General features: G+C 32.4%; 1 protein-coding gene and 1 long non-coding RNA gene across 6 annotated transcripts in view; one reads left to right on the top strand and one right to left on the bottom strand.

Annotated features, from left to right (window-relative positions):
• The window catches only part of LOC144436488 (uncharacterized), a 48,246-nt gene extending 23,973 nt beyond the window's left edge, over window positions 1-24,273 (top strand). For both annotated transcript variants that reach the window (XR_013480964.1, XR_013480963.1), the window contains one exon: window positions 23,647-24,273. This is a non-coding gene — a long non-coding RNA (uncharacterized LOC144436488). The remainder of the gene's footprint in view (window positions 1-23,646) is intronic.
• The window catches only part of LOC144436487 (single-stranded DNA-binding protein 2-like), a 104,283-nt gene that overhangs the window by 48,763 nt on the left and 30,639 nt on the right, over window positions 1-24,881 (bottom strand). For 3 of the 4 annotated variants that reach the window (XM_078125288.1, XM_078125289.1, XM_078125291.1), the window contains exon 5: window positions 9,973-10,059. In XM_078125288.1, coding sequence (XP_077981414.1) covers window positions 9,973-10,059 — 87 coding nt within the window. Of the gene's footprint in view, window positions 1-9,972; window positions 10,060-11,099; window positions 11,125-24,881 lie in introns of those variants that run through there. The other variant, XM_078125292.1, reaches the window with a different exon arrangement.

Raw genomic sequence — 24,881 nt, 5'->3', positions numbered from 1 at the left:
TCTCAGGTACGATGGTGAAAATGTCTACAATTGTAACAAGGTTGTTTGTTGTATCTGTTGGGTTGAACGATAACAAAAAGTACTATACACTACTAGGCCACTAGACCAACAAACCATTAGTCAAATCAGCCATCAATAATTCATATCATATTATTCACAAACTGAATTCTAATGCCAGTTACTTCCACTGGTTGTATGTTTGTTATGCATCTAGTATTTACCGAGGTCAAAGGGCACTTAGTTCATTATCTGTCCCTGGATACAAATATTGTGGTTTGTGCATATTGGCTTTATCATGAAATAACCACTGTGTATCTTAATAATAATGATTTTTTTTACTAGTCTTATGATTATTTTGTGTTACATTTATGCTTTTTATGTAATGCATTAGGAAAATAAAACAAGTCAAATATAGAATAGTCATTTAGAAACTACAATTAAAATTGCTGCTATAGTCTTATGTTTTTTGGTGCTGGATTTCTTTCAGCTGAATACACGCAAAAGCTTCTTCCACGGATATAAATCCAGCTAACATACCTTATGAGTTGTCATATTTCTATATTCTGCTGTTGTTAAAGCTGTCAACAACAGTTACACTGAATATGTTAGGCTGACCGGATTGTTATTTACAGGTAGAATCTACTTGTCCCTTGCACTGTCCACCAAATGAAAGTTCACATCCTAAATTGCGATTCTACCAAATTTGTCATGCACGACAATAGATACAACTACAGTACTCCATCATTCGGGCAAAAAAAAAACGCCAATGAAGCAAATGTCATGTTCACAAATTTTTTAATTTAGAAATGTTTCAGCTGTCATTTTTTTCATTCAAATATTAGATACGATTATCATAAAATTGATCCAGTTATTTCATGTTTTTATTCATACAATAGAAATTTAGAAATTGACTTAAAACAAACAAATTGACTTAAAACAAACAATATCAATATTTACAGGATGAGTAGATGTATCCATCAATCATTCAGGACTTGTTAAAAAGTCTCCGAGTAGCTCAAACACAATATGGATACAAACAAAGATGTTGGATATCATGTTACATAACAATTAAAATATATGGCCACCAAATTTTTTACATATCTACCTCTATGTTATTAATATTCAAAAAACTTTCCAAAATCAATGAAGTTTAACTAGGTCAATAAATATACCAGTATTGTCAAAACTTCGCATTATCATAAATAAAGGATATCAACAAAAGGTTTTATATCACAAAGGCTCCAAAAATTGACAAATCTCGTACCCGATTTAGCATTTTAGATTTTAAACAAATATTCTGACTAGAGACAAGTTGTATCATAGATGACCAAATAATATCACACTCTTAATTTTTTTTTTTTTTTTTTTTTTTTAGAAATTTAGGTTTTAACTTATTAGCAATTCGAGAAAACTCAAAAGTACTATAATATACAAGATATTGTTTAATATGATGTATTCATTACCTAGAGTGAGAGTGAAAGACAGATATGTGTAAAACTAATAACAAGCTAAGCAGTACATTCTTTTCATCCCCTTACATATATGGGAAATACTAGATCCATGTTTAATAATATAAATGTAGCCGATTCCAGCTTTATCCTGTATTTTCTGACCTACTACAAAAACTGGATACTGGGATTAAAGTTTTCGTTGCCATCTGTGGTAGGCTTATAATGAAATCAGTACTAGAAATAGGCTTACAAAAATTAGGACAGGTACTTTGTATTTTGAGAGTTACTATTTCAGCGAAAAAAGAAAGACGGCGAAAAATTGAAAACAGGTCAATTATTATACACACTGATGTACAAATGTTCGTCTACAGTTGTTGTTTTTTTTTTGAACCACTGAGTATTTTACAGCACTGCTGATACAATAGTTCTTCTTCACACTATTTTTAATGTTTGAATCGCGGACATCAGAAAATTTGCGTCATCAATTACTGAAATTGATGTTGTTATCGGTTGTCTTTTGTTAGAGAATCTTGGCTGACAATACGATGGAAGAACTGATAAGTCTACTTCTAGGAACATGATGATTTGTCAAAGATTTTGTGTCAAATATCTACCAAAAGGTTGAAACGGAAAGTGAAATGTCCATCAGAGTGGTGTATTTTATATCAATCAAATTCAATTCAACATCACGGTGACATTTTCACTTATTTCATATTAGCTCGATCATCAAGATATGGGTCATAGAATATTAAAATTTATCATAACTAATTTCATATGAATGTGTACTTAACAAGAAGATGATCATCCTAAATAATGTTTATCAGTCTGGCAAATGTAAACTTAGCATTACAAGAATCTGATGACAAGGCCAGTACTTTGATTATATACAAGTATTTTATATGTTTCGGTTGACAAGCACCATTTGACTTTCTTCTGTTAGACAACACTCGAGAAATGCAAGCTAGCTGACAGTGTAGACCAGAGTCAGGTGACCGAAACAGACACACTGTTACTTACAGGTAGTAAAAGTCTTCGTGAAAACATTATAACATTGCAATACATACAGAGAAGAATTTAATGATTTTGTATTGGCAACTTCCTTACACGGTGTTGTTGAACCTAGGAATCACAAAAAACATCTTCTTAAAGACATTTCTTATTCATAAAACCAAAATAGCAGGGAAAATTTTTTTTTTAAATTGGCACAGAAAAATCTTAACTTTACTGAAAATTGTTCAGTTTCTTGACTACTGTTTTTAGAAGTCATCAACTTTCATTATCTTAACAAATGTGATGATGTTCACATTCATTTCAAAACTTTTATCAACATTTTTACTGTGTGTTTTACTTCAACTTTGCTGTACATACGGTGTAATTGCCTGTTTTCAATTATCTGTATTATTGAAATCTGTTAATCACAATTAATTGGTCTACACAAAACATTAGAGTGTATATCATCAGTACATCTTCCATTAAGTGTTATCCAACTAGGGGGTTATGTTTTCCATTTACACTAACTAGTGACATATTGAGAGGCAAATTACTGCTGAAGGGCAGTAAGACCTACTACACAACTATGAACTTATATCTGTGTACTTTACTGTAAACAGAGAAAAGTACAGCCAGACTTAATTTTGCCTTTAGTACACTTGTGGTGGTGCTATGTAAGGGTTTCTGCCTTCAGTACACTTGTATTGGTGCTACGTAAGGGTTTCTGCCTTTAGTACACTTGTATTGGTGGTATGTAAGGGTACTTACAATGTTAAACTGAGACCATGAAATGAGAGTCTCACTTTGCAAAATATAGCTATCTGAGACTGGTCTCAGTTTGCCAGTCTCAGACGACAAAATAAATCTATCCGAGACCAGTCTCGGTTCGCAAAATACCATGACCTAAGACTTTTCCATCATAGATGGCATAAAATTGATCTGGGACAGCAACAACGGTGAATCTGTTGTATCTACTGTGTTTGACACTATTCAGAAATTACTATTTGTATTCATTACAATTTACATATGATTTTTGGGTGATAAAATAGTACAACGACCTGAGAATGTTTCAGGTGCACTTTAATTTAGCGGACAATGCAAAGGGAAAGTTAACTAATACTTGTAAATAGTTCATCCAGTCAGCTTTCCATATTCAGTGTAACTGCTGTAACAGCTGATTATAGAAATATGACAACCACAAAATATGTTACTTTGGACTTATTTCTGTGGATTTTGAGTGTATTCACCTAAATAAATCCAGCATCGAAAAACATAAGACTACAGTAGTAAACACCACAGAAGTACTGCTTATTAAAACGGGGTTTGTACATGCCTCTCACTACTTCACTTTTATCCATTTTACATCTGACTTTCTATGCCTAGTGATGTAGAAAGTCAAATACCACTGTAAGAAAGTAGTATGATGTCTACATTGTGACTTACAATATGGCTTCTGTGAAATTGAACTTTTCCAACTCACACGTGGGTGTGTAGAGTTGCCATGGAATATTACATAGTTGAGTTTTTCTTTCACAAAACGTAACAAACTCATACTACATTGAAATAACTCCTCTTAATAGACATCATCATTCGCCAAACAAAACACTTCGCCTTTTAATAACGTGCAGTTACTCAGTTCAGGGAAAATAAAAACGGACGTATCTCATTTGACAAGAACCTAATGTGAGTATGACACTGCCGATAGGGTTTTAATCTCCCAGTATATTCATTGCTTTAAAAACATTGTGAAAAAAAGCTGTACAGGAAAACATATCCTCCTTTTCCTAAAGAACAGACATAACCCATAAACCGTTTATTATACCATGGGTGTATTAAAACCCTTACTGGTACCATTTCATCAACCATAAAACCCTACATTCTTGTAGTTTCTTTTAATTGAGAACACTAATTTACAGCGATACTGGGACTATATTGTCTATAAAAACTGACAAAGGTCAGTCATAATGCATGTGTTTTAGTATCTGATTAACTTCTACTCAAGAGTGAACAGTAAAAGACAATATTCAATAGACAGCCTATCACCATGGCAACACCACTAAGGATACCCTGAGACTTAATTTGTCTCGGAAGAATCATACTAGTAGTTGCTGTTCAGTCTGATAATGTGACATAAAATGCATTTCCTTTCATGGGCAATTGAAGGGGGGGGGGGGAATTGGCAAGGGTAAGTCGGTGGTCAGAGGGGGCTTGAGGAGGGATGGGAAGGGGAGGTGAGATATTTCACAGAATACTGTCATTTAAAACATTATATCTTTTTAGTTATACAATCTTATGTTTCATTTATACTTCACACATAGAAATCAAATATTTCAAAGTCATTATCACAGAATATTATCACTTTAGTATATTGTTCTGATAAAATTATATAAATGCCATTACTTTTCATATATGTACCCTCACGTTTACCAAAAACAGTCATATATTTGAAGTCATATCGATTCCGAAAATATGAATCTAATCTCGTGTACTGAAATCAAGCTGATTCTAGTCTAGTTAGCATTGCAGAGACCAAGGGAGGATCATACTGCTACAATTTACTATACTAGAATGTAATTTTTTATCTATCGATTTATGAACTTTTGTCTATAATTTCATAACTTTCCAGAAAATCATATATAAATGTATGATGGCCACTCTTTCATACACACACACACATACACACATTATACAAGACATAATGTACAAATTTGTTCATTTTGTGAATAAACTTTGAAAAATTTGAAGGTTATCGTAAACTCCGAAATGACTGAACATCTTGAAATATGACAATTTGATTTCTTGACATGTATTCAAAGGAAAAATATGAAATTGTGATTTTAAAAAAAATAATCCCCTCAATGTCACAAAAAAATTTAGTAAAAAAGTAAAATTAAGTTTGCAAAAGACAATAATTTGTTGTCCTTTGAAATATATTAATATATCCAATATTAATATAAGGAAAAATATATACAGTTTTGTGATTCAAATATTTTTTTCTACTACCAATTCTGTGAATAAACTTTCTTCACGGTGAAATTTACTTTTTTTATAGCTTCCATGTATTTACAAAATGTTGACCTTATACCAAACCTAAGATATAGAATACAACAAATATGACATTTGAATTTTATAAATTGTTTCATCTGTGATACATTGAATTCGCTTGAGTACAGATCAAGTAATTCTGTTATTAAAATCAGTTTCTCTCACTTCGACTTTACATTTTGCATGTTTTTAAAATTCTCTTAACCCTTGGGGACAGCAGATTTGCTGGGTTTTTTTCATTCTTTAACCTTTGTGCAACGAGGAAGGATAGGGCTGAATTTTCAATTTAGTCTATTTCAACACATTTTTTTCATTCAAGAAATCTCTCTATATTTGAAATACTGGTCAGATGTATATTGTAAACATGATAACATCTTATACAGAACTTGCATCTTTTAATTAATATCATAATAATTTCATTTTCACAGATAAAATACCGTGATGTGTTTTTGTCCAAAGCACATGAAAGACTGAACCCTTTTACGATACACTACTTGACATTTTCAAAAAATTTACTTGTATCATTTTCACAGGATTTTGTGTTTTTTCCTTTGTAAGTTACCGACTGTTGGCTTAGTGTATTTGCATTCCATACTAACGGATCAGTGGTAAGGGATTAATTCAATTCCCATGCTACTGTTAATCCATTAGGTACTAATTTTCACATCAGTTTATAGCCGGTCTTGCTGCCATACAAAGCTAAGTTCTGCAAATCCCCCTTTCTGTGCTTTTAAGCAGTGGCAATGAATTAAAAGCTCTCGTTGGTCTTGGCTGAGTCAGTTTTACGTGACAGAGGAAGTTGCAAGCGGCTAGGGATAATGTGTTCAAAATACAATCATCAAATATAGACATGTCAAAATATAAAACATCTCTAGTCTTTAACCTAACTTTCCATGCTATTGCCCTTTTTTTGAATTATTTGTAATGTATTTCATGAGACAAGATTATGAACATTTCCAAAACCATACAAATATCAGTGATGATTTACAAAATTTCTGTACATTTGTTTTTCAACAAACAAAATGGATGGTTGTCGTTCACAAACTATCGTGCTCAAAAATACCATAAATATCACAAAAGTTTAGAAAATTTAAAGCAAAAAGAAAGATGAACCATATCTTCTCTATCTTCAAAGTCATATTTTCAATCAGTTATATTTCATTATCTAGTTTTATATCACTTGATAACTTTTCTAGTGTTACTTGCCCGAGACATACATTGACATTTTCTAGATTGAAATAGGAATTAGTTAGTGAATATAAACAGTAAATACCTGGATTTCTAAACTTACTTATGTATTTTAATCTAATACCATCAAATTTATCATTTATTAGATCACTTTCATCCTGCTTTTATTGTCTCTTTTTGAAGAACAACTTGTCTGAATCTGTGACTCAAAATTCATTGATGACAGAAGTAATCTTCTCTCTACTAGGGGAGTAGTTGTTTGTACACACTCAAAAAAAGTTGTAAAAAAACAGGATCACATCAAAATGGGATCAAACCAAGTATATGATTTAATTCTGTAGTTCAAGGGTAAGGGATGGTAATCATCGTTTTGGAGTATATATCTGGTGACGAACTGGTAATGCAGCAACAGATCAAACTAACAGAAAGCTGAATTGAAAAGAATATATTTGAAGACTCAGGATTCAAACACAGGATCTTGCATTAGTGTTATCATGCCCAGGATTGTTAGGTTTCTTCTAGAATTGTTCTGTATAACTGTCTGTTTTTCACATCCTAATCTGACACGGGCCGAAAATGTAACTTTCATTTGGTAAATCTGCCAAAATTCCACATTTTACAATGTATCTAAATAAGAGGAGTGTCACTTCCTTTTATAAATCATTCTATTCTGGGTTATGTTATAAGTAAAATTGACTTGGAAGGGCAGTTGCCATTGGTAGGTAAAATCATAGACCGTGGCGGGTCTATGGTAAAATCAACTTGGAAGGGCGGTGGGTAGGTAAAAGCTACTGAGAAGGGGCCAGTCCCCTATCTATGTGGGTTTGCCAATCACTTTACCATGGTTCCTAACACTATACCAAAACAAAATTATGACATTACATTTATTGAAATATGCCAATTTTCCGGTTTTATATTACTGAAGTTAAAAACCTAGCAAAAACATGGTTAACGAGGAAACCATAAATTAAAACAAAAACTAGCCCACATAAAACAGAAATACTGCATTTCCAGTGATTTTTTTGGCTTTAGATATTTTTAGATTCACTTTCTTCTTACATCATATTTTCATCACACATTGTCAAGTTAAGACATGCACCATGTATTGTATTAATATTTTCTAGTCTGTCATAATATGTACTGATGTTTATTTTATTTTGTTTATATATTTTATCAAACATAACTATCAAATTAACTATCTCATGAACTGTAAGCGTCATGCACGGTAAAAAATCGAACTAAAAATGATACGATATCAAACCATAAAATGAAATATTGACCCAAATAGTGTAAATTATTTTCATGAAGACTGTTACTCAACTCAAAGATGAGAAAACAGAGTTGTCAGCAAATACCATCGATACAGTACAGTCTTCTACATTTGAACATGAAATGTGATCTGGGATTGCGAAATGACCCCCGAGTGTCTGCAACGCAAATGCACTTCCAACAGGTATATTCACGACAATCTGCAGTGAATTTTGATTATCTGTTAACAAGAGGTCAAGATCTCCTTATCTTTGTTATCATGAATTTGTCTCTCAGGTATCCCCCTATCTCGCTGATCATGAGTTTGTTTCTCTCAGGTGTATTTTTCCATCGTGAATTGAATGTCATCATCAATGATACATGTACATGACAGATTTATTGATCAGAATATTAATACTATTTCACAGTGCTTGATCTAGTCTTTCTACTTCTGAATGATTATGTACAGTGTGCCCTCTAAGCCAATTTAACGTGCCACTGACACACAGAATTTCAAGTGATGCACCAAAATTTGGTGTTTCCTATCTCTTACTCTGTGGTGGTGACCCACAAGAAATGCCGGTTTTTATCATTTTCATTCACAACAACAAACTTTGGCTATCATTAGAGGACAAATTGATTATGTACTCTACAATTAGTCTATTCCTAAAGATGGGACAACCACTACCTGTGAAGTTCCAAATAGTGTAGTTTCTGCCATTAAAAATAAACCCATAAACTGCTATTTAGTAAGTTTATATTTTTAGATGGTTGGTTACTTTTTCGAGCTTCTGTTTTTTATTCTTTAGCATGGATACTTTTAGACTTTCAATACAATTTGTATTCTTTGAAGTAAAAAAACAGAATCTCAGTTTCCATGGAAATAATTTGGTCTGACTTGTCTTTTATTTGCATACGATACTTCCCCATATTCCAGACTAGTTAAGTTCGTCACTTTTAAGATTAAGTATTCTAATTTCTTTTCTCCAATCAAATTTTAAAATTGTGAAAAACTGCTTCCGATTAATTAACCATTTGTCTAAATTTCTTTTTTATTTCTAGTATTAATTTTTTTTTTCCCAAAGGAAAAGTGAGTGCACTTTATAAACAAAGGATTTCCCCATTCATGGGATAACTTTTAAAGAAAAAATGAATAAATAATAATATTTTTTTTTTCACACCTTTTAAGCAGTATTTAAGCAGTATTTGCTATTTATTTCATTTACTGATTTCAAATTGTTATATAATATATATAACAATATGTATAATAGTTTTTGACAAATTTCGAGAAAGTCATGAATATTTTATGCAAACACTACACATATTGCAAGAACTGTGGTAGTCAAGTGCTGATGTACAAATAAAGAGACGATGTGTCAGCATTTGCAATTTTTCTCTTTTAACTCATTTTGATGCCACTTGTGACTATACATGTATTTGTCTGTCTGTGACATCCTTTGAAATTCTCTACATACATTTTGAAAGACAGCTGTATCACCAAACTATTGACACAACTGTTAGTTTTCTTAACCCTGCAATAAACCTGTCACTTAGCAACCACAAAAACAACATTGGAAGCATCCTTTCGTCTTCTTTGAAAAGAAATCCTTAAAGATGTACCGTTGCCATCCATCTATTTAATTTTTTCAGCCACGAAAGGTTAACAATGTTTCAAAATTTGTTATGTTGTGTTGCTCAAGGTTTTTTTTTCTTTACAGATTATACAACAATGTGATTTCTAAAATACTGAAAAATTTAGTAATTTTTTTCAGCTACCTGCATTAACGTAGTAATGTTTGCAAGTTTATGCTTTTAATATTTAGTCAAAAGTCCTCAGAACAGTTGCCATACAAGATTAGCTCAAAACTATACAGTTAATGAATGTGATTGTGGTCATGTGACTTGATTTACCTCATGACTGGCCAATCAGAGACAGGTACACCAGTGGTTTGTTTGATGATAAAAAGCAGCCAATTGAAGGAAAGATAGCTTGGGATCAAAAGCAGAATAGTAAGACTGTGTAAAACATTGATACGTAAGGAGTACTTACCGCCTGAAAGAAACCCGGCGGCATAGGGCCACCAGGCATTTCATTTGGGGGTATTTGACCTAAAACAGGACTTGGAGCGGCTGCACTCTGTAAGACAAACAATACATGAAAACTAATCGCCCTTCTAAAATGTGGTAAAAACATCAAATTGATACTTGTTTCCTCTTGTTCCATTCCAGTAGAGGTGCCTTTCTACTACACATTCAATAAAACAATACACCCTTTACAATACAAGTTATACAAACTAGAATATATTTACATAACAATAGCTATGCAAATTTTATATTTACATAACATCTGTTATGCAAACATACACATTCAGATATTATGCAAAATATGATTTACATAAAATTTGTTATGCAAACTAGTATACATTTACATCAGTTATGCAAAACAACAACTAATTTACATAAAATTGTGATGTAAAGTAGCAAGAGTTATGAGAATCTCCTGAGAAAAGAATGAAGACAAAATTCTTTTCATATCTAGATAGAATAGTCCATTATTTCTGCTTCAGTGGTTCATATAATCTACCTCTACACATATGAATCATAAATTTGAAAGACTGATGGACTTGCAAAGTGATGAAAGCAACCAATATGGATGACAATTTTCTTGTAATTTCTTTGTTTGGATGTAGTGGGCACATACCAAACTATCAAATGAAATAAAAATCTGTCATACTTAGGTAGAGCTGCTCTTTGACCCCGCCATCTATACAAAAGCCAGGTCAAGCCAGGTCACGCATCTAGCACAAGGTTAAGCCACGTACAGCAGACTTTAAAATGTCTTTTATATATGTGTAAACCAGTAAATAAGCAAAACTTGTCAAACCTGTGACTGTGTATTCAGAATATTTTCAGAAACGACAGAAGTAACCTTATTTGAAATAGAACAAGTTTTGGCGAATTTGCAGGATTATAAAATGTACTTTGTTGTCACTATAAACGGCAATCTTTCCCTTGTGCAGCATAGCTGTGAAAGGTACTCATATTACAAATTGAATGAACAAACTCAGTGTAGCTCCAAGTACAGTACACTGAGATACAACAAATCAACAAGTTCATGTTCAAAACATGGCATTTCACACATATAGCCATACCACCTATGAATAGACTCTCCCTGACCTTGGTATAGATGGGTACATTCCTGGGGTCCTATTTCAATAAAGTCACATATTTCAAACCCTGTCGTGTTACACAGGTTAATGATCTTTTGGCTGACATGTTCTCTTGTTACCATGACGACTGAATTTCTCAAATTCTAACATACCAACTGTATTACTACAAACAATCACAGATTGCTGCTTTCAATTTGTTGATGTTAGAAGCACCGTATAAATTTTGTTTTACTTTACTATGTGTTTTTGTTGTTGTTTTGTTTGTTGTTGTTTTGTTTGTTTGTTTGTTTTTGTTGGGGTTTTTTTGGGTTTTTTTTTTTTTGGGGGGGGGGTTCTTAGTTTTGTTTTATATTCTTTTCAAATTGCAACAACTATTTTCAAGGAGGTTTAGTATATATCAAGAGAGTCAACCAAACCAGACCAAAACCATTGGAAAAAAGTTGCATACAATAGATATTTTACTGAAAAATATGTAAATAACAGGTAAAGAGGAATGAAAATAGTGAAAATTGACGTGTAGGAAATTCAAAGAATCTCATTGTTTACAATCAAATTAATATTGCACCAGTCTGTCCAGAGTAATGTTTTGCTCTGTGGTGCTGAATAATTATACTATAACCATAAGATTTGGTGAACAAACAAAATGTTTTCAGTTTTGTTCTAAAACCGACCAAACCTGTCTTTTTAAATCACCTCCACTGAATCATATTTTGATCCAATAAAGATTCAACTTAGTTATCAGCAATCTGTGATTTCTGTAGGCTTACAAGAAAACATGTCAACATAGCATGATAAAATGTACACAAAAATCTCAAATATACACATTGATATTAGTAAATAAGAAGAAAAAGAACTGAAAAGGTTGTCCAATACATAAATGTCGACAGATAAACAAACTGCCTGTTATTCACAAAATTAATAATCACCAAATATATCAATCCAGATCTTTTCAGTATTGTTTGTAATTTCGACTCCGGTCAAAATCAAATTTGTTCAAAGTGTGTATTTCCCATTTAACTTGAAAATAAATTAAACATATTCAATGGATATATTTCTTCAATTTAGGTTTTGCACTATTTAACCGGAAGTGACATCACAACTGAAAGAGAGGCTTATGACAGTTTTTGCAGTCTAATACTGCTAAGGTCAGCAGCCTCTTTTTCAGGTCTAATCTCTGACTGTCATTTCAGGTTGGTCTGTGCTTGTATTCAATGTACAAAGAGAAACTTGTACATAGGAATTGGACAGCCCTTCAGTATGGAAATAAAGAGAAAGATGAACAAAAAGTAAGTGGGGGCCGGGGAGATGATCAGTGGAGTGGTTAGATGAATGAAAAAATTCCGAAACAAGTGAAGTATGGAAGTTGGCAAAACTGATACAATTTATTTACCTGTACTGATTGTGAATCAACCATGTCTTTCATCTTGTAACTTAAGCCATGGTAAAGATACATTATTCACACTTTACACCTTTAATAACAAAATCTATGTAGTGTTTTTTTTTTTAAATCTGCATAAGACAGTACAAAAACAGGACAAATTTCTGCTTAGTTTCATACCTAAGGCGGTTTGTTTCAAAAGGGAAACTGAAGATGAACGTAGACTAATTTCTAATATTATTTCATCATGTATACAATATAACGTTAAAATAGAGACGATCTTCACACAAAAATATTAAATTCAATAAAATTCTACATATTAATGATAATAAGTCACTTAGAATCACTATTCAGAGGTGTTCAACAACGTGTAAAATATTACCACCCAATATGGGCATTCGCACATGAGGATCGGATGGTAATCTGCTGACGTGTGAGGGCAGTTAACAACGTTCAGAATTGAAGGCACAATCAGCTGTATTGAGCTGTTACATTACACATCCCATGTGAATATTGAGAATGTGAGGAAATGTACATTAATTTTTGTAATTAAGATTTCATCAAGTTAGACTTTTGTAAAATTGCGATTTAGATGAGGTACTATTTGTTCTAATCTACCAACTGACAAATTGAATTATTTTACAATGTTCTGAGGGTACCCTACCTCTGTTTCTATCTAAAACAACAAAATGATTACATGTGTATACTGAGACATGTAATAAACACTTTAAGTAATAACTACAATAGAAGACTTGTTGCTTTTTTTATCTCATATATGTCAAAATATTTTTTTTCTTTATTGATCGAACAACACTACAACATTTATGGAGTAATTTTACAACTTCCATTTAATGCCCTCCAGCAAAAATCTCAAACAATAGGAGAGCACATAAGGATGTGACTGCAATCATGTTAAATATCACTCAACTAGGGAGCTCACAAGACCCTCCTAGGTTTGAATAAATGATTAGTTTTACTCAAGGGATTCACCAGATCACCTTCTGTAACCAAGTTTTGCATACAATTCAGGGGGAGTACTCTTATAGGAGTCAATGGCTTACAAGATGACAAAGGCCACAGAGGTGGGATGGAAAGCATTGACTGGAATAGCTTGTGTTCATTTCTTTTCAAAATTACACCTATCTTTTACACTTGAGTGTTAATATTTTTATTTTTAACTAATGTGCTTGAAAGTGTGTTATCACACAGACTGCTAATCAAATACTTTGTAATAAACAGTGTTAATTTCCCCTAATTGTTTCAAATGTCAAAATACCAAAAATCCAGACAAATATAATCATAAAGACCACTGGGAGCATACACAATTCCACTATCCTATGAACACTTAATTAGAAATGTCACAATAAACCATCTTAAACCTAAAAACTATTCACTCTTAATTCATAGGGAATTCAATTTTCTCTAAACTTTAATTTTGTGGGATTTTTTACATTCTCACTTGTTATAATCAATGGTACTGAACATTTTTTCACAAGATTCTGGTATTTGATAAATGTTGACATTATACTACGTTCAGCTGTAAGTTAAACAAGAACAAAGACAGTGGACACACAAAACGGATTGTTTGCCTCAGATGGTACCAACCGGTTGGAAGCCTGGTCGCTATGTTTAAATCAATATTGTTGGCCATATGCCAACATCCAAACAACGAATCCTGAACAGGCTCTGATTATGCCTGGCTAAAAATAAATATGCTGTTTTCAAAAATAAGAATTTCTTAAATGAAATACTGAAAATTACAGGTACCTACATGTATACTATAGAATGGCAAATTTTGAAATGTTGTGGATAGGCGATATAATTGTCATTTTTAGTCATTTCAAAACTGTGCCCAAAATGGATTATTTTGCATCATTATTCTGTTATGACTGGTAACTACAACAACTACAACAACTACATTATACATGTAAAATGATTCCATGTAAAACATTACAGCTAAATGAGAATTAGAAATGTAACATACACAATCTTTGATACGTAGACAGCTTACATGTACGTACATACATACATACATACATACATACATACACACATACAAACACAAATGCATACATACATACATACATACATACATACATACATACATACATACATACATACATACATACATACATACATACATACATACATTTCAAGACAAAAAAATTTCGAAAACAACACGGATATTACACAATTTTTTGTCATTTAAAATATTCTGCTGTAGGGAACAGTGATTTCAATGTAGATATTGTATTTACAACTATTCTGTGTAGATATTGTATTTACAACTATTCTGGCTGGTTTAACGTAATTATCATGTATCATGTTACAGATTTCATATAAAATATTGAAAACAAATGATACTGGCAGTACAAACTGACTACAAATTTCACTACGTGGAAGATATTTATGAGTAGTTGTTCTTTTGTCATCATTTTGTGCCATTCTAGACATACACTAGATATTTTCACTACTAGAAAATTTTGCAATTTTACAGTCTTCAACTAGTTCTCAAAGACTAATTTTTACAAATTACAAGACTAATTTTTACAAATTACAATATTGGTACATTGTATTATATAATTCATTAAAAAAAGGCATTTTAGTCACTATACTTGTTTTCTTGTGTTTTTGTCTTCCCACAAAATCAACAAAAATAATTCTTTGGCGAAAATTTCCGGGTTTAGAATACATTTTGTATTAATAGGTATTCAAAAGCACACAAATCAGAAAAAAACTTTCCTTGAAAGAATTTCGCAAACACTAAAACTGAAAATTATCACATTACCAAAAACTACAACATAATCTTGGAAAGACGACAGCATCTAAAATACAGCTCTTTCACACACAACAATAAAACCTAACCAAATTCTAAGCACTTCTCTATTTTTAACAGCTGTGATATAATTCATAAATTCAAAATTATAAAATATAACTCTGGCTTGATATCATTCTCAGGATCTTTATTCTCTGAACACAATATTCTGTTGCCTCATAATAGTTACACTCTGTCATGTATTATTATTCATTATTCATAAGTGACATTTCACATGTAATTCTGAAGGAATCTGTTGTCCATAAAACCAAGGGACAACCATTTCCAGGAGTTTATTATTTTCAGTATTATAACATAAATCTATGTATTGCTTTCATTATGTAAACACATCTAGTACTTTGGTTTTAATAAATGTTCCCCTTGGTACAGTCCATTTAAATATCTAGGATAAATTCCTTTTAACTATTACTAAAAAAATTTGTCAAAGCTGAAAATGCTCAACTACTGCACGATCGAAGGATTATGCTTTACACGAGATGACAAGCTAGGAATTCATGTCAAATTAGTAAATTGTCTTTTGACAAGTAAACCGAGAAGACTGATATTGTAAAGTTTACACACTGTCTTAGTCTATTAATTTAATTTGATAGTCATCCCCTCGTTTCAATTACAACCGTGACACATTTAATTATGCATAATTTCTTGTAAGTCAGTGATCTGGCAGTTTGTAGGCTTGTGCGTTTCAATAGCCTGCTGTTTTTGTTCAAACAACCCAACAAAGATTACCTGTCAATGCATGTGAATGTACTACTCTATCACTGCACAAATATGCCACTCTTAACATCTGTTCCTTAAAAACAAATCAAATATTGTGGAACTTGAAGTGAGAAAGTAAGATTTGTTATTGTTTAATGAACATGTAACATTTATGGTAATTCTGTTCACGAGTTCATTTTGTACATCTTTGTCTTCGCCCTTGAGGACACAAGTGACTTTATAATGGAGATGTGGAGAGATGCTAATAATACTATCATTTTCTTCCCTGGCCAAATGGCTTCTGGACCATCTAGCTTACTATATATTATCAACACTCATGCTGTGCTATCGTCTGCTGTTCTTGAGAACTTAGCAAGCATCATCGTTTTGTTTTGGCATTTACTCATTTCACTTAAGAAATAATAGTATACATAATTTTTTGTTAATAAATTACGTCAAGTTTTGGGCCAAAATGATACTTTCACAATTTTTTGTGTTATTCATGGAGAAAAAAAAACATTCCCTGAAAAAATAATACCAAAGTTAAGGGGTCCTCACTCTGCCTACTTTATTACTATTATACCAATGTAGTTACAATAATTCATTTAATCATTGAAAACACAATATTTCAAAATTGCATCTATACAAATTATTCCACAACATGGAAAACTTAGTTTTCCCGATCAAAAACACACAAATAATTTTACATCATATTAACTCACAATGAGTAAATTCTTAGGCCTAAAGGATAATTTCTAAAGATACAGCATACAGAAAATAATGTTCACAAAATGTGGCATTATAAATCAGCTAGGACTTTCAAATTTTTGAAATCCCAGAAGGAGATATTTCCCCCAAATACATCACCTTTTTAGCCGAAAGAAGCACTTCCTGGTGTTGAAAACCACATCCTGGCATTATATATACATATAGTAAAACAATTCTCTACTTCTTGTTTTCAACTAATCAGAACAGATGTTTTAATTTTAAAGAATTTATGTTTTGAGAAATACATATTGTTCACCACAGAAATGGAATACGCCAATCACCTCCCTGCTCTGAAAAAAATGGACTGAACAATCATTGATTGGTGAAACAAATTTTGAATCAACCAATCACAACCTTGCTTTGTGAATCCTATTTTTCTCTATCTAACAAGCCCCAAGTTTCAGAAAAATACTAACGGCACTGTATGTGTCTCTTGTGTAAATCTTGTATTCTTTGAAAATTTAGAAAAGTGATCATTTCTGATAAAACAAATTTCTTGATCGGTGAACATCAGCAGCACATACAATTGGGTGGACACAATTCTATTAAATTATCAGTCTTAGCACCTGGAACCTGTAACTTTATCTGTTGAAAGATGTCAAACTTTGTCTTATACAACAGAACAGCACATATGGATTCCAGGCTTTAGGCCTCCATATTGGTTCAAATGTTTTGAAATTTATATATATAACATAATCTAAAGCTTTGTTTTGGAGACACTTGACTTGGCTGATGATTTATCATAATTTTATCCATCACATATATGTTTTTTGTGTCAGAAAAGTCTAGTTCTAAAAGATTTTTACTTTCATCTCCTAACCACGTCTACATTTTGTACGTTTCTTATAAATTATAGCTGCTCACTTTTATTTACCTACATGTGTTCTGAGTAGCATAATTTCAATACACAAGGCAAGTTGTAACAGTATCCGCTGTGTCCTACATTTGTGTTACCTTGAAATGAAGGAGGGCATAGCAAGGTAAACTATGGGTCACTGACTGTGGACAAAAGAACCCCCATTCAATGCTATTCAGCTGGTGGTCTATTCAAACAGGTTTCACTTGTGGAACTGCCATGCCTCAACTCACAATATACATACACTTCACAGCCTTGAAAATCTAGCAGTATGAAATTTCTGGACTTTTTAAAAAAAAAAACCTCTAACACACTATCAAAAGCCTTCTTTTTTTTTACTGAACTTATATTTTTTTGTATACAAATAAATAGCCCCATGGTAGAAACAGGATTTTAATACGGCAAAACAAAGATTTCTAAACATTTGAAATTTTACTTCTTTTTCTTTTCCTATTTCTTAGTCGTAATGTACATATATTCATGATAAAAATACAATTGCTTCAGATACACAAGTGACCAGATGTTCAACAATAAGAATTTTCAGAAGTAAAACATTTATACATGGTGTTATGACCAACAGGTGTACATACATATAAATGTTTCTTCTTTGTCTGCTGTAAAGCAAGCACCCTGGCCAAGACTTTTTCCATTCACTTGTGTCATGAATTAACACTCACAAGACTGACTTGGTAGATATGTTCAGTGGATATACATATAGATTTAGGACAAAATTTCTATGTCTAATAACAAGGGTTAGAGATCACGTTGGCATCCAGACTACATAACAATGACATTGTTGGAGTCGTGACTTGTAGATCTATGTTCACATTCACATTTGGTTTCAACCGAATTTTTTATTTTGTCAAATTGCTAGGCATATTTATAAGGAAGTTTACTAGATATGAACTACATTAGGGCACAGATGAATACAGTACTCAAATAAGTTTGGTTGCGAAGTGCTTGAATTTCTATGACTTCAGAAGCATATTGTTAATACATAGTACTGTTTAATAGTACACATATGTGTATTGGTACAAAGTTCATGTATTCTCCCAGGCCAAATACCTCTCAGTTCACTTTATGTATATACATGTACATGCATACACCTGTTGCAGAGAATATCATTAGTCTTTCTTATATTTCTATTATGTCAGTTTTATTTTGTTAACTTTGTTAAGTTTATTGATGATCAAATGACTAAATATGTGTATTCTATTTATCTCCTAACCACAGAAAGAAACCACACAAAATATAAACTCTAAGTGAGCATCACACATGTGTAAAACCTAACTCCACTAAGCTTCCAACACAGGTATGTAAACTCGGCTGAGCTTCCAACACTAACACGCTTCCATTGTTCTCCTTTCGTAAGAAAACGATATAATTGCAGAGTATTGTATATAAGTAAGACTACCGCCTTCTCTGACATCATAATAGGGCGTATATATCACATACCCTATAAATAACAACTGGCTATCAAAACGCATCTAACAATGGCTATACCTAATTCTTTTACATCTTTTCACTATTTCTCTTGTTACGATTCTACTAGGGAAATCCGCCTTTAACACAACAAAGTCTATGTACGATGTTAAACGCATTCAAACATCTAACAATTCACACCAATAGTACAGAACTAATGAACATTTATATACAATGCACGAAGGATAATCTGTACGCCTTTTTCTGATCGTAATTTCACAGGTAGGGGGCGACGAGGTTTCCACATGAACAACACATGTATTGTTCAACATCTAGTATTCATGACACGAGTAGGTGTAATACAACCACACGACTGTTTAAGTCAATACAACAAAGTAACAAACGATGCGCTAAAAATGGAGTCGTAGAAACATATATAGATATCTGTCTTCTCTCGTTATGATACTGACGACTGCTGTTTTTGTGCTTTCATGAATCTCACTGAGCAATATTTTTAAAACAGACAAATACACGAATACAAACACACAATTTTACAGCTTTTCCATTTAGGTTTACAGATACTGACTAAGTTATGCTACATGTTTGTCATAATACTGCTTTGGAACTGTCAAGGCTTTCCCAGTCAGTCAACTGTCTATTCCTGGAATCACCAAGGCCTGGCATATCACCTGTATGCATACACTACTATGTACTGTATGCATACCGATATAGAATAGAAGCCCACAACTGTATTCACTGTAATGCTGGCTAGTTTTAGTAACATTGTAAAATACAAAGTTACACATCTCTTGTTCTGTAAAGTAACACTTTGATGGTGTTAGAACACCAAGACATTTACTTAGCGTTGTTGTACCACTTGACCAGCTTTCTATTTAACTGTGTTAATACATTGATACTTGTGTCTTTAATTTCACAAACACATGTAACTTAACTCACTTGGCCTAGTTCATGTAACTGACTACTTACACTTTTATAGTAAACATACAGCATCACGTACAGTGTAATTGGTACAGTCATTTTTTCCTCTCATAATTTTCTTCACGTTTTCTCACTGTATCGTTGTTTTTCATTTTTTTCTCAAAAAGACAAATGAACAGTAAATCTTATAAAACAGGGGATTGTTTTTCTTAAATCTTAAAGAGATTTATTATTCGATGACAGCACAATAACCAGTTCTGCTTTATTTTTTCCTGATTTCTAGAGACATGCACACCGCTGTCACATATTTAAATTTATTTTGTAAATCTTTTATTTTAACAGAAAACAGACATCAGCAAAATATTTAACTTGAAACAAAATTTCTAAGTACTTCACACTGATGTGATTTATGGGAAAAAGTTATAGTTTTTCAAGAAAATGTGTGGTTTTGTTTTGTTTTTGAGCGAGAGTGGCACAAAGATGTAATCGATACTAGCATAGATGACATGGTAGATAGCAATGGTTTAACCCTTTCATGACTGGAGACAAATTTTAAATAATTTTGGGACCCAATTTATATGAACATTTTCATAGTTATAATAATATTACTTCATTACGAAGTAACATTTCTTTAATTCCAGTCTAAAATGAAGCTGATATATGCCAAAAACTTACGTAAAAACAATAATTTTGTTCAAATAATTTTGACGGCAAAGTTTTCAGTACTGAATGGGTTAATAATACTATTGTCAAAATACTTTCACAACTCAACTATGGTTAACCCTGTAATTTCCCAACTCGTAGTTTGTTGTGTACAAACAAATACCCTGGTACAAAGAAGATTAAACTTTAACAGAAACAGTTGTAAACAAAATTTAGAGTAACATCACTTACATTTTTCTGTCTAAAACTCAAATTATAAAAGCAACTGTTTATTGTACAGATAATAAGTACAGATTACGCCATAAGAATTTGAGAAAATGTGTTGTTTGAACAATTTCTTCCATAGTTTGTGTAGAGGTATTGGGTTGGCTATAAAATTCACATATCTTAGAATCTGGAGTCACAAAGGTAAATGGTAAATCAAAGAGGATTTTAAGCTTCACTTGTAAGAAGGTCTGGTAATTCCATGTATTTACAAAATAATTACTGTTCTGGTGTACATTCTAGCCACAAAATGAGATTGATTTTAAACTTTCTTCAAGTTTGCTCTCAATTGTTTTCTCTCTGTCCATTGAACTATATACTGTACATATACATATAATACATATTATCTCCCTCATATGGTAAGACACTTGAAGGCATAGAAACACTTTTCAATAATTTGGAAACCAGCAAATGTCACATAACAGACGACAGAAATTATTAATGATACTAAATCCTAGACTGGCTTAGTAGCTTTCAGAATCAAACCATTTACGCAATACTTGGTGTCACAGGAAGCCACCACAACCTCATAAATTTTATACAGATTGGCAAAACCAGTCGACAGATCAAGGAAGTAGGTCAGAGCCATGAAAAAAATGCCTTTAAAAAATCTCAGGGTCATCACATTTTATTGATAAGAAATGAAAAGAAGAGGAAAATTAGACAGCTCTGATGCCACATGAATACTAATAAGTAATGGGTCAAGTGCACATATACAGTACACTACAACACATATAGTGAAGTGAGTGTAATAAATTCCCCCATTCACACAGCAGGATAGTACATGTTAGTACAGCCCCTGTGTGTTGAATTGCACTTAAAATAACAGTTTAGACTGGAATTATCTTGTAATATTCTTTGAGTAAACCACTAGCAGGCCATTAGTTACTTGATTCTCTCTTTATTTACTTCACACTTCACAGTGATTTACAAATTTGTTGATGTGTACCAATTAGTGTTATACCATGTGACTAATGAGGGGCTCAAGGCAACTAAATGGATAGGCAGCATTCTCCCATGTGTGTCCAACAAAGCTGGTCCGTTTTCACACTACTTAGAATGAAGTGAGAGCAAAGCCTGGCTTTTCCTCAAGGTTTCAGACCATAGCTACAACAAAGGGCAGGTTCTTCAGCCTTTTTTATAGTCAAGTAGGTCAGGTGAAGGACAATATCTTTTTTTTTCTTCTCAGAAAATATTTAGGCCAAATAAAAAAAGTTGTTTGGTTCCAGTTACCCGACCCCCCATCTAGTTTTTCAATGCCGACCCAAAATTTTTTTTTAAGTATTCGAGAAAATAATAATAAAATTGCGAATAAAATCGTGTCTCGCAAGCAATATAGTGGGTGCGGAAACTGACATCAACTTAAAAAGACAAAATAAAACTATTCTTCCAATCTGTAATGGCTGTACATCTGATAGAAAGAAATAAACAACACAGAGACCATTTGGAAAACAATGGAAAACCTGAACTACACACTCACACATGAAAAAAAATATATAATAAAATAAAATAAAAAAATCTACCTACCCCACCTATTTTAAAATTGAATGTAATCAGAACCACACAATTTTATATAATCTTTTTACGTCTTAAATCAGAACCCTGATAATATTTAGGAATTTTAATACTTGTTCACAATTTTACAATTTATGCCTTAACCATAATACTGGAGTACCTATAACATTACTAGAAAACTTCTGTAAATTTGCCCATCATGCCCCAGAAAACAGAGCTGGTGATACACAAGTCAAATTTCCTACAAAACAGCAAAGAGCAAATTACTTTGCAATATTCCTAATTAAGAGTTATCCCAATTACTTTTCACCAACTGACAGTTTCTATTCTATCAATTGTGCTACTTGTAGGACTAACAGTAAAACATTCAACATTAATATTTTAGTAATATTTTTTTTCACATATTTTGTTTTATCTTTCAGAAAACTGTTTTAACAACAACAGAGTAAAGTCCACCAAACTTAAGAGATATTTTTGTGACCGATACCATTTTCAGTTTCATATAATTCAAACCAACATGAATTCTATTGAGATACTTCCTGTTTTTTTAATTTTACATAAAAGTAAAAAAATCCTTTGGAAATAAGAGCATTCTACAATCTTGTGTATATCACAACAGTATACATCAAATCATCAAGCAGAAGTCATACTGACATAATGTTTCCATCTATTCAAAACCGATTTACCGACATTTTTTATATTTTATATTTGGCAAGACCATTGACCATTGAATTTTACACATGATTTGTGACTTGTATCTTACTGTGGTAGTTCTGTTATTTGCAGTGTCTTTATTAACGTATCTGTTGAGATATTTTATATTTAGTCAATGAATGCACTGCGACATATTATATGTAACATATTCTTCAATAATACTATTGTTATGCTTCATATCAGCCATTCTCTTCAGTGGGTTGAAAATATCGCATGTATACAACTTGTTATACACTGAACCATAAGACTAGTAATCTCTCCTAATAAATGGGAGTTTATGATTTTTACAAATTGTTATCACAAACATTAAATTTATAGTAAGTGCTTAATATTGTGTAAATAATCATGCTGGACTACAGCATAAGCACATCGCTATCACAATACAATGGTACTACTAGTATGAAGTATCAATTTAATTTTCACAAGTCCGCTATCAATGTACAGTCTTTTTCAAGTACATGGTTGATGATCTGATAGCACATTGTCTTGTGGTTAAATTTCAGAGGGATCCTCAAGGGCCTGTTATGGTACCACCACCTCCGCCAACATCTATATTGACGTTGGCTCCACTATATGTAAGGTCGTGACCCAAACATCAGTTTTCTATCTTCACTGTTCTATTGATTTAGCCTTGGTGATTATTATGGGATGGCATGTGGGTGGAGCCTGGTGACTGATGGCGGAGGACCCCTTAGAAGAATGACCTTTATTTTCAGGGACATTCAAGCACACCCAGCTTACACAATCATCCTCTACTCGTTTGCTACAACCTGGCATTATTATTCAACTTCTAGAACAGACTATAATTCTGACTAAATTCTCACTGTGAACTGAAAAGACGCAATCTATCTACATCACATGTGTGATCTACGTAATTACACGCTAGATTTTAAATTGTTAACTTAGACACTGGCAATTGTGTGCCAAATTCCAATGTATTATATTAACACATACAACTATTAAATACATCTATCTGTATCTGTACAATTTTGATGGTAGATTCAAGCAATATATTTCTAAACAAAGATTGTATTTCACAATATTTCTGATTTAATAATATGTTACAATATGTTCTGTATTTACATACATCCTCCACTACATTGTAAAATCTAAGTATATCAAGCCATGAAAATTTGCCATTGGAATAAATTTAATTCCACCCACTGTTTCTGTCATCACTTTATTGTATTTATTTCTTTATGAGACCATGTGACAAAGAACTGCTACCACCACCCTCACTGTTCTCATTTTCATGTAATTAGGGAGTCACAGACAACAAGCTAACTTTACCCATGGGACACAATACAGCATGCAGCTAACTGGGGCTGTTCCAACAGCTGCTAGTATTCCCCATAGATAAACAATTAGTCAATCGACTGTTGATTCACATGAGTGGCTGTATTCCAAGTGTGTCGACCAGCACATCCTAGTCGGGTCACAGGATTTAATGATTTTTTAATTGTGAGGGAAGTCATCCTAGACCGATTGATTCACCTGTTGTGTAGTTATAAAAGATGACAATTCTTTGAAACCGACAATTTTATCAGTCATAAAAATGTCTTGACTATGTGAATGAACTGAGACATGCCTGGAATATCAAACAGAATGAATACCTATTCTGACATTAAAATTATGAAGCTAAATCAACCACTATTCCTGAATACTTATTGAAGGGCTCTACATACAGCTTTCTCTGCCTTTCAATAGTGGTGATATAATATGTTTATTAAGTATACAA

The sequence above is a fragment of the Glandiceps talaboti genome, chromosome 6 (assembly GCF_964340395.1).
Source record: "Glandiceps talaboti chromosome 6, keGlaTala1.1, whole genome shotgun sequence".
NCBI classification, from domain to species: Eukaryota; Metazoa; Hemichordata; class Enteropneusta; family Spengelidae; genus Glandiceps; species Glandiceps talaboti.
The sequence above is the reverse complement of the archived record's forward strand: the minus strand, read 5'-3'. Positions and strand labels throughout refer to the sequence as shown.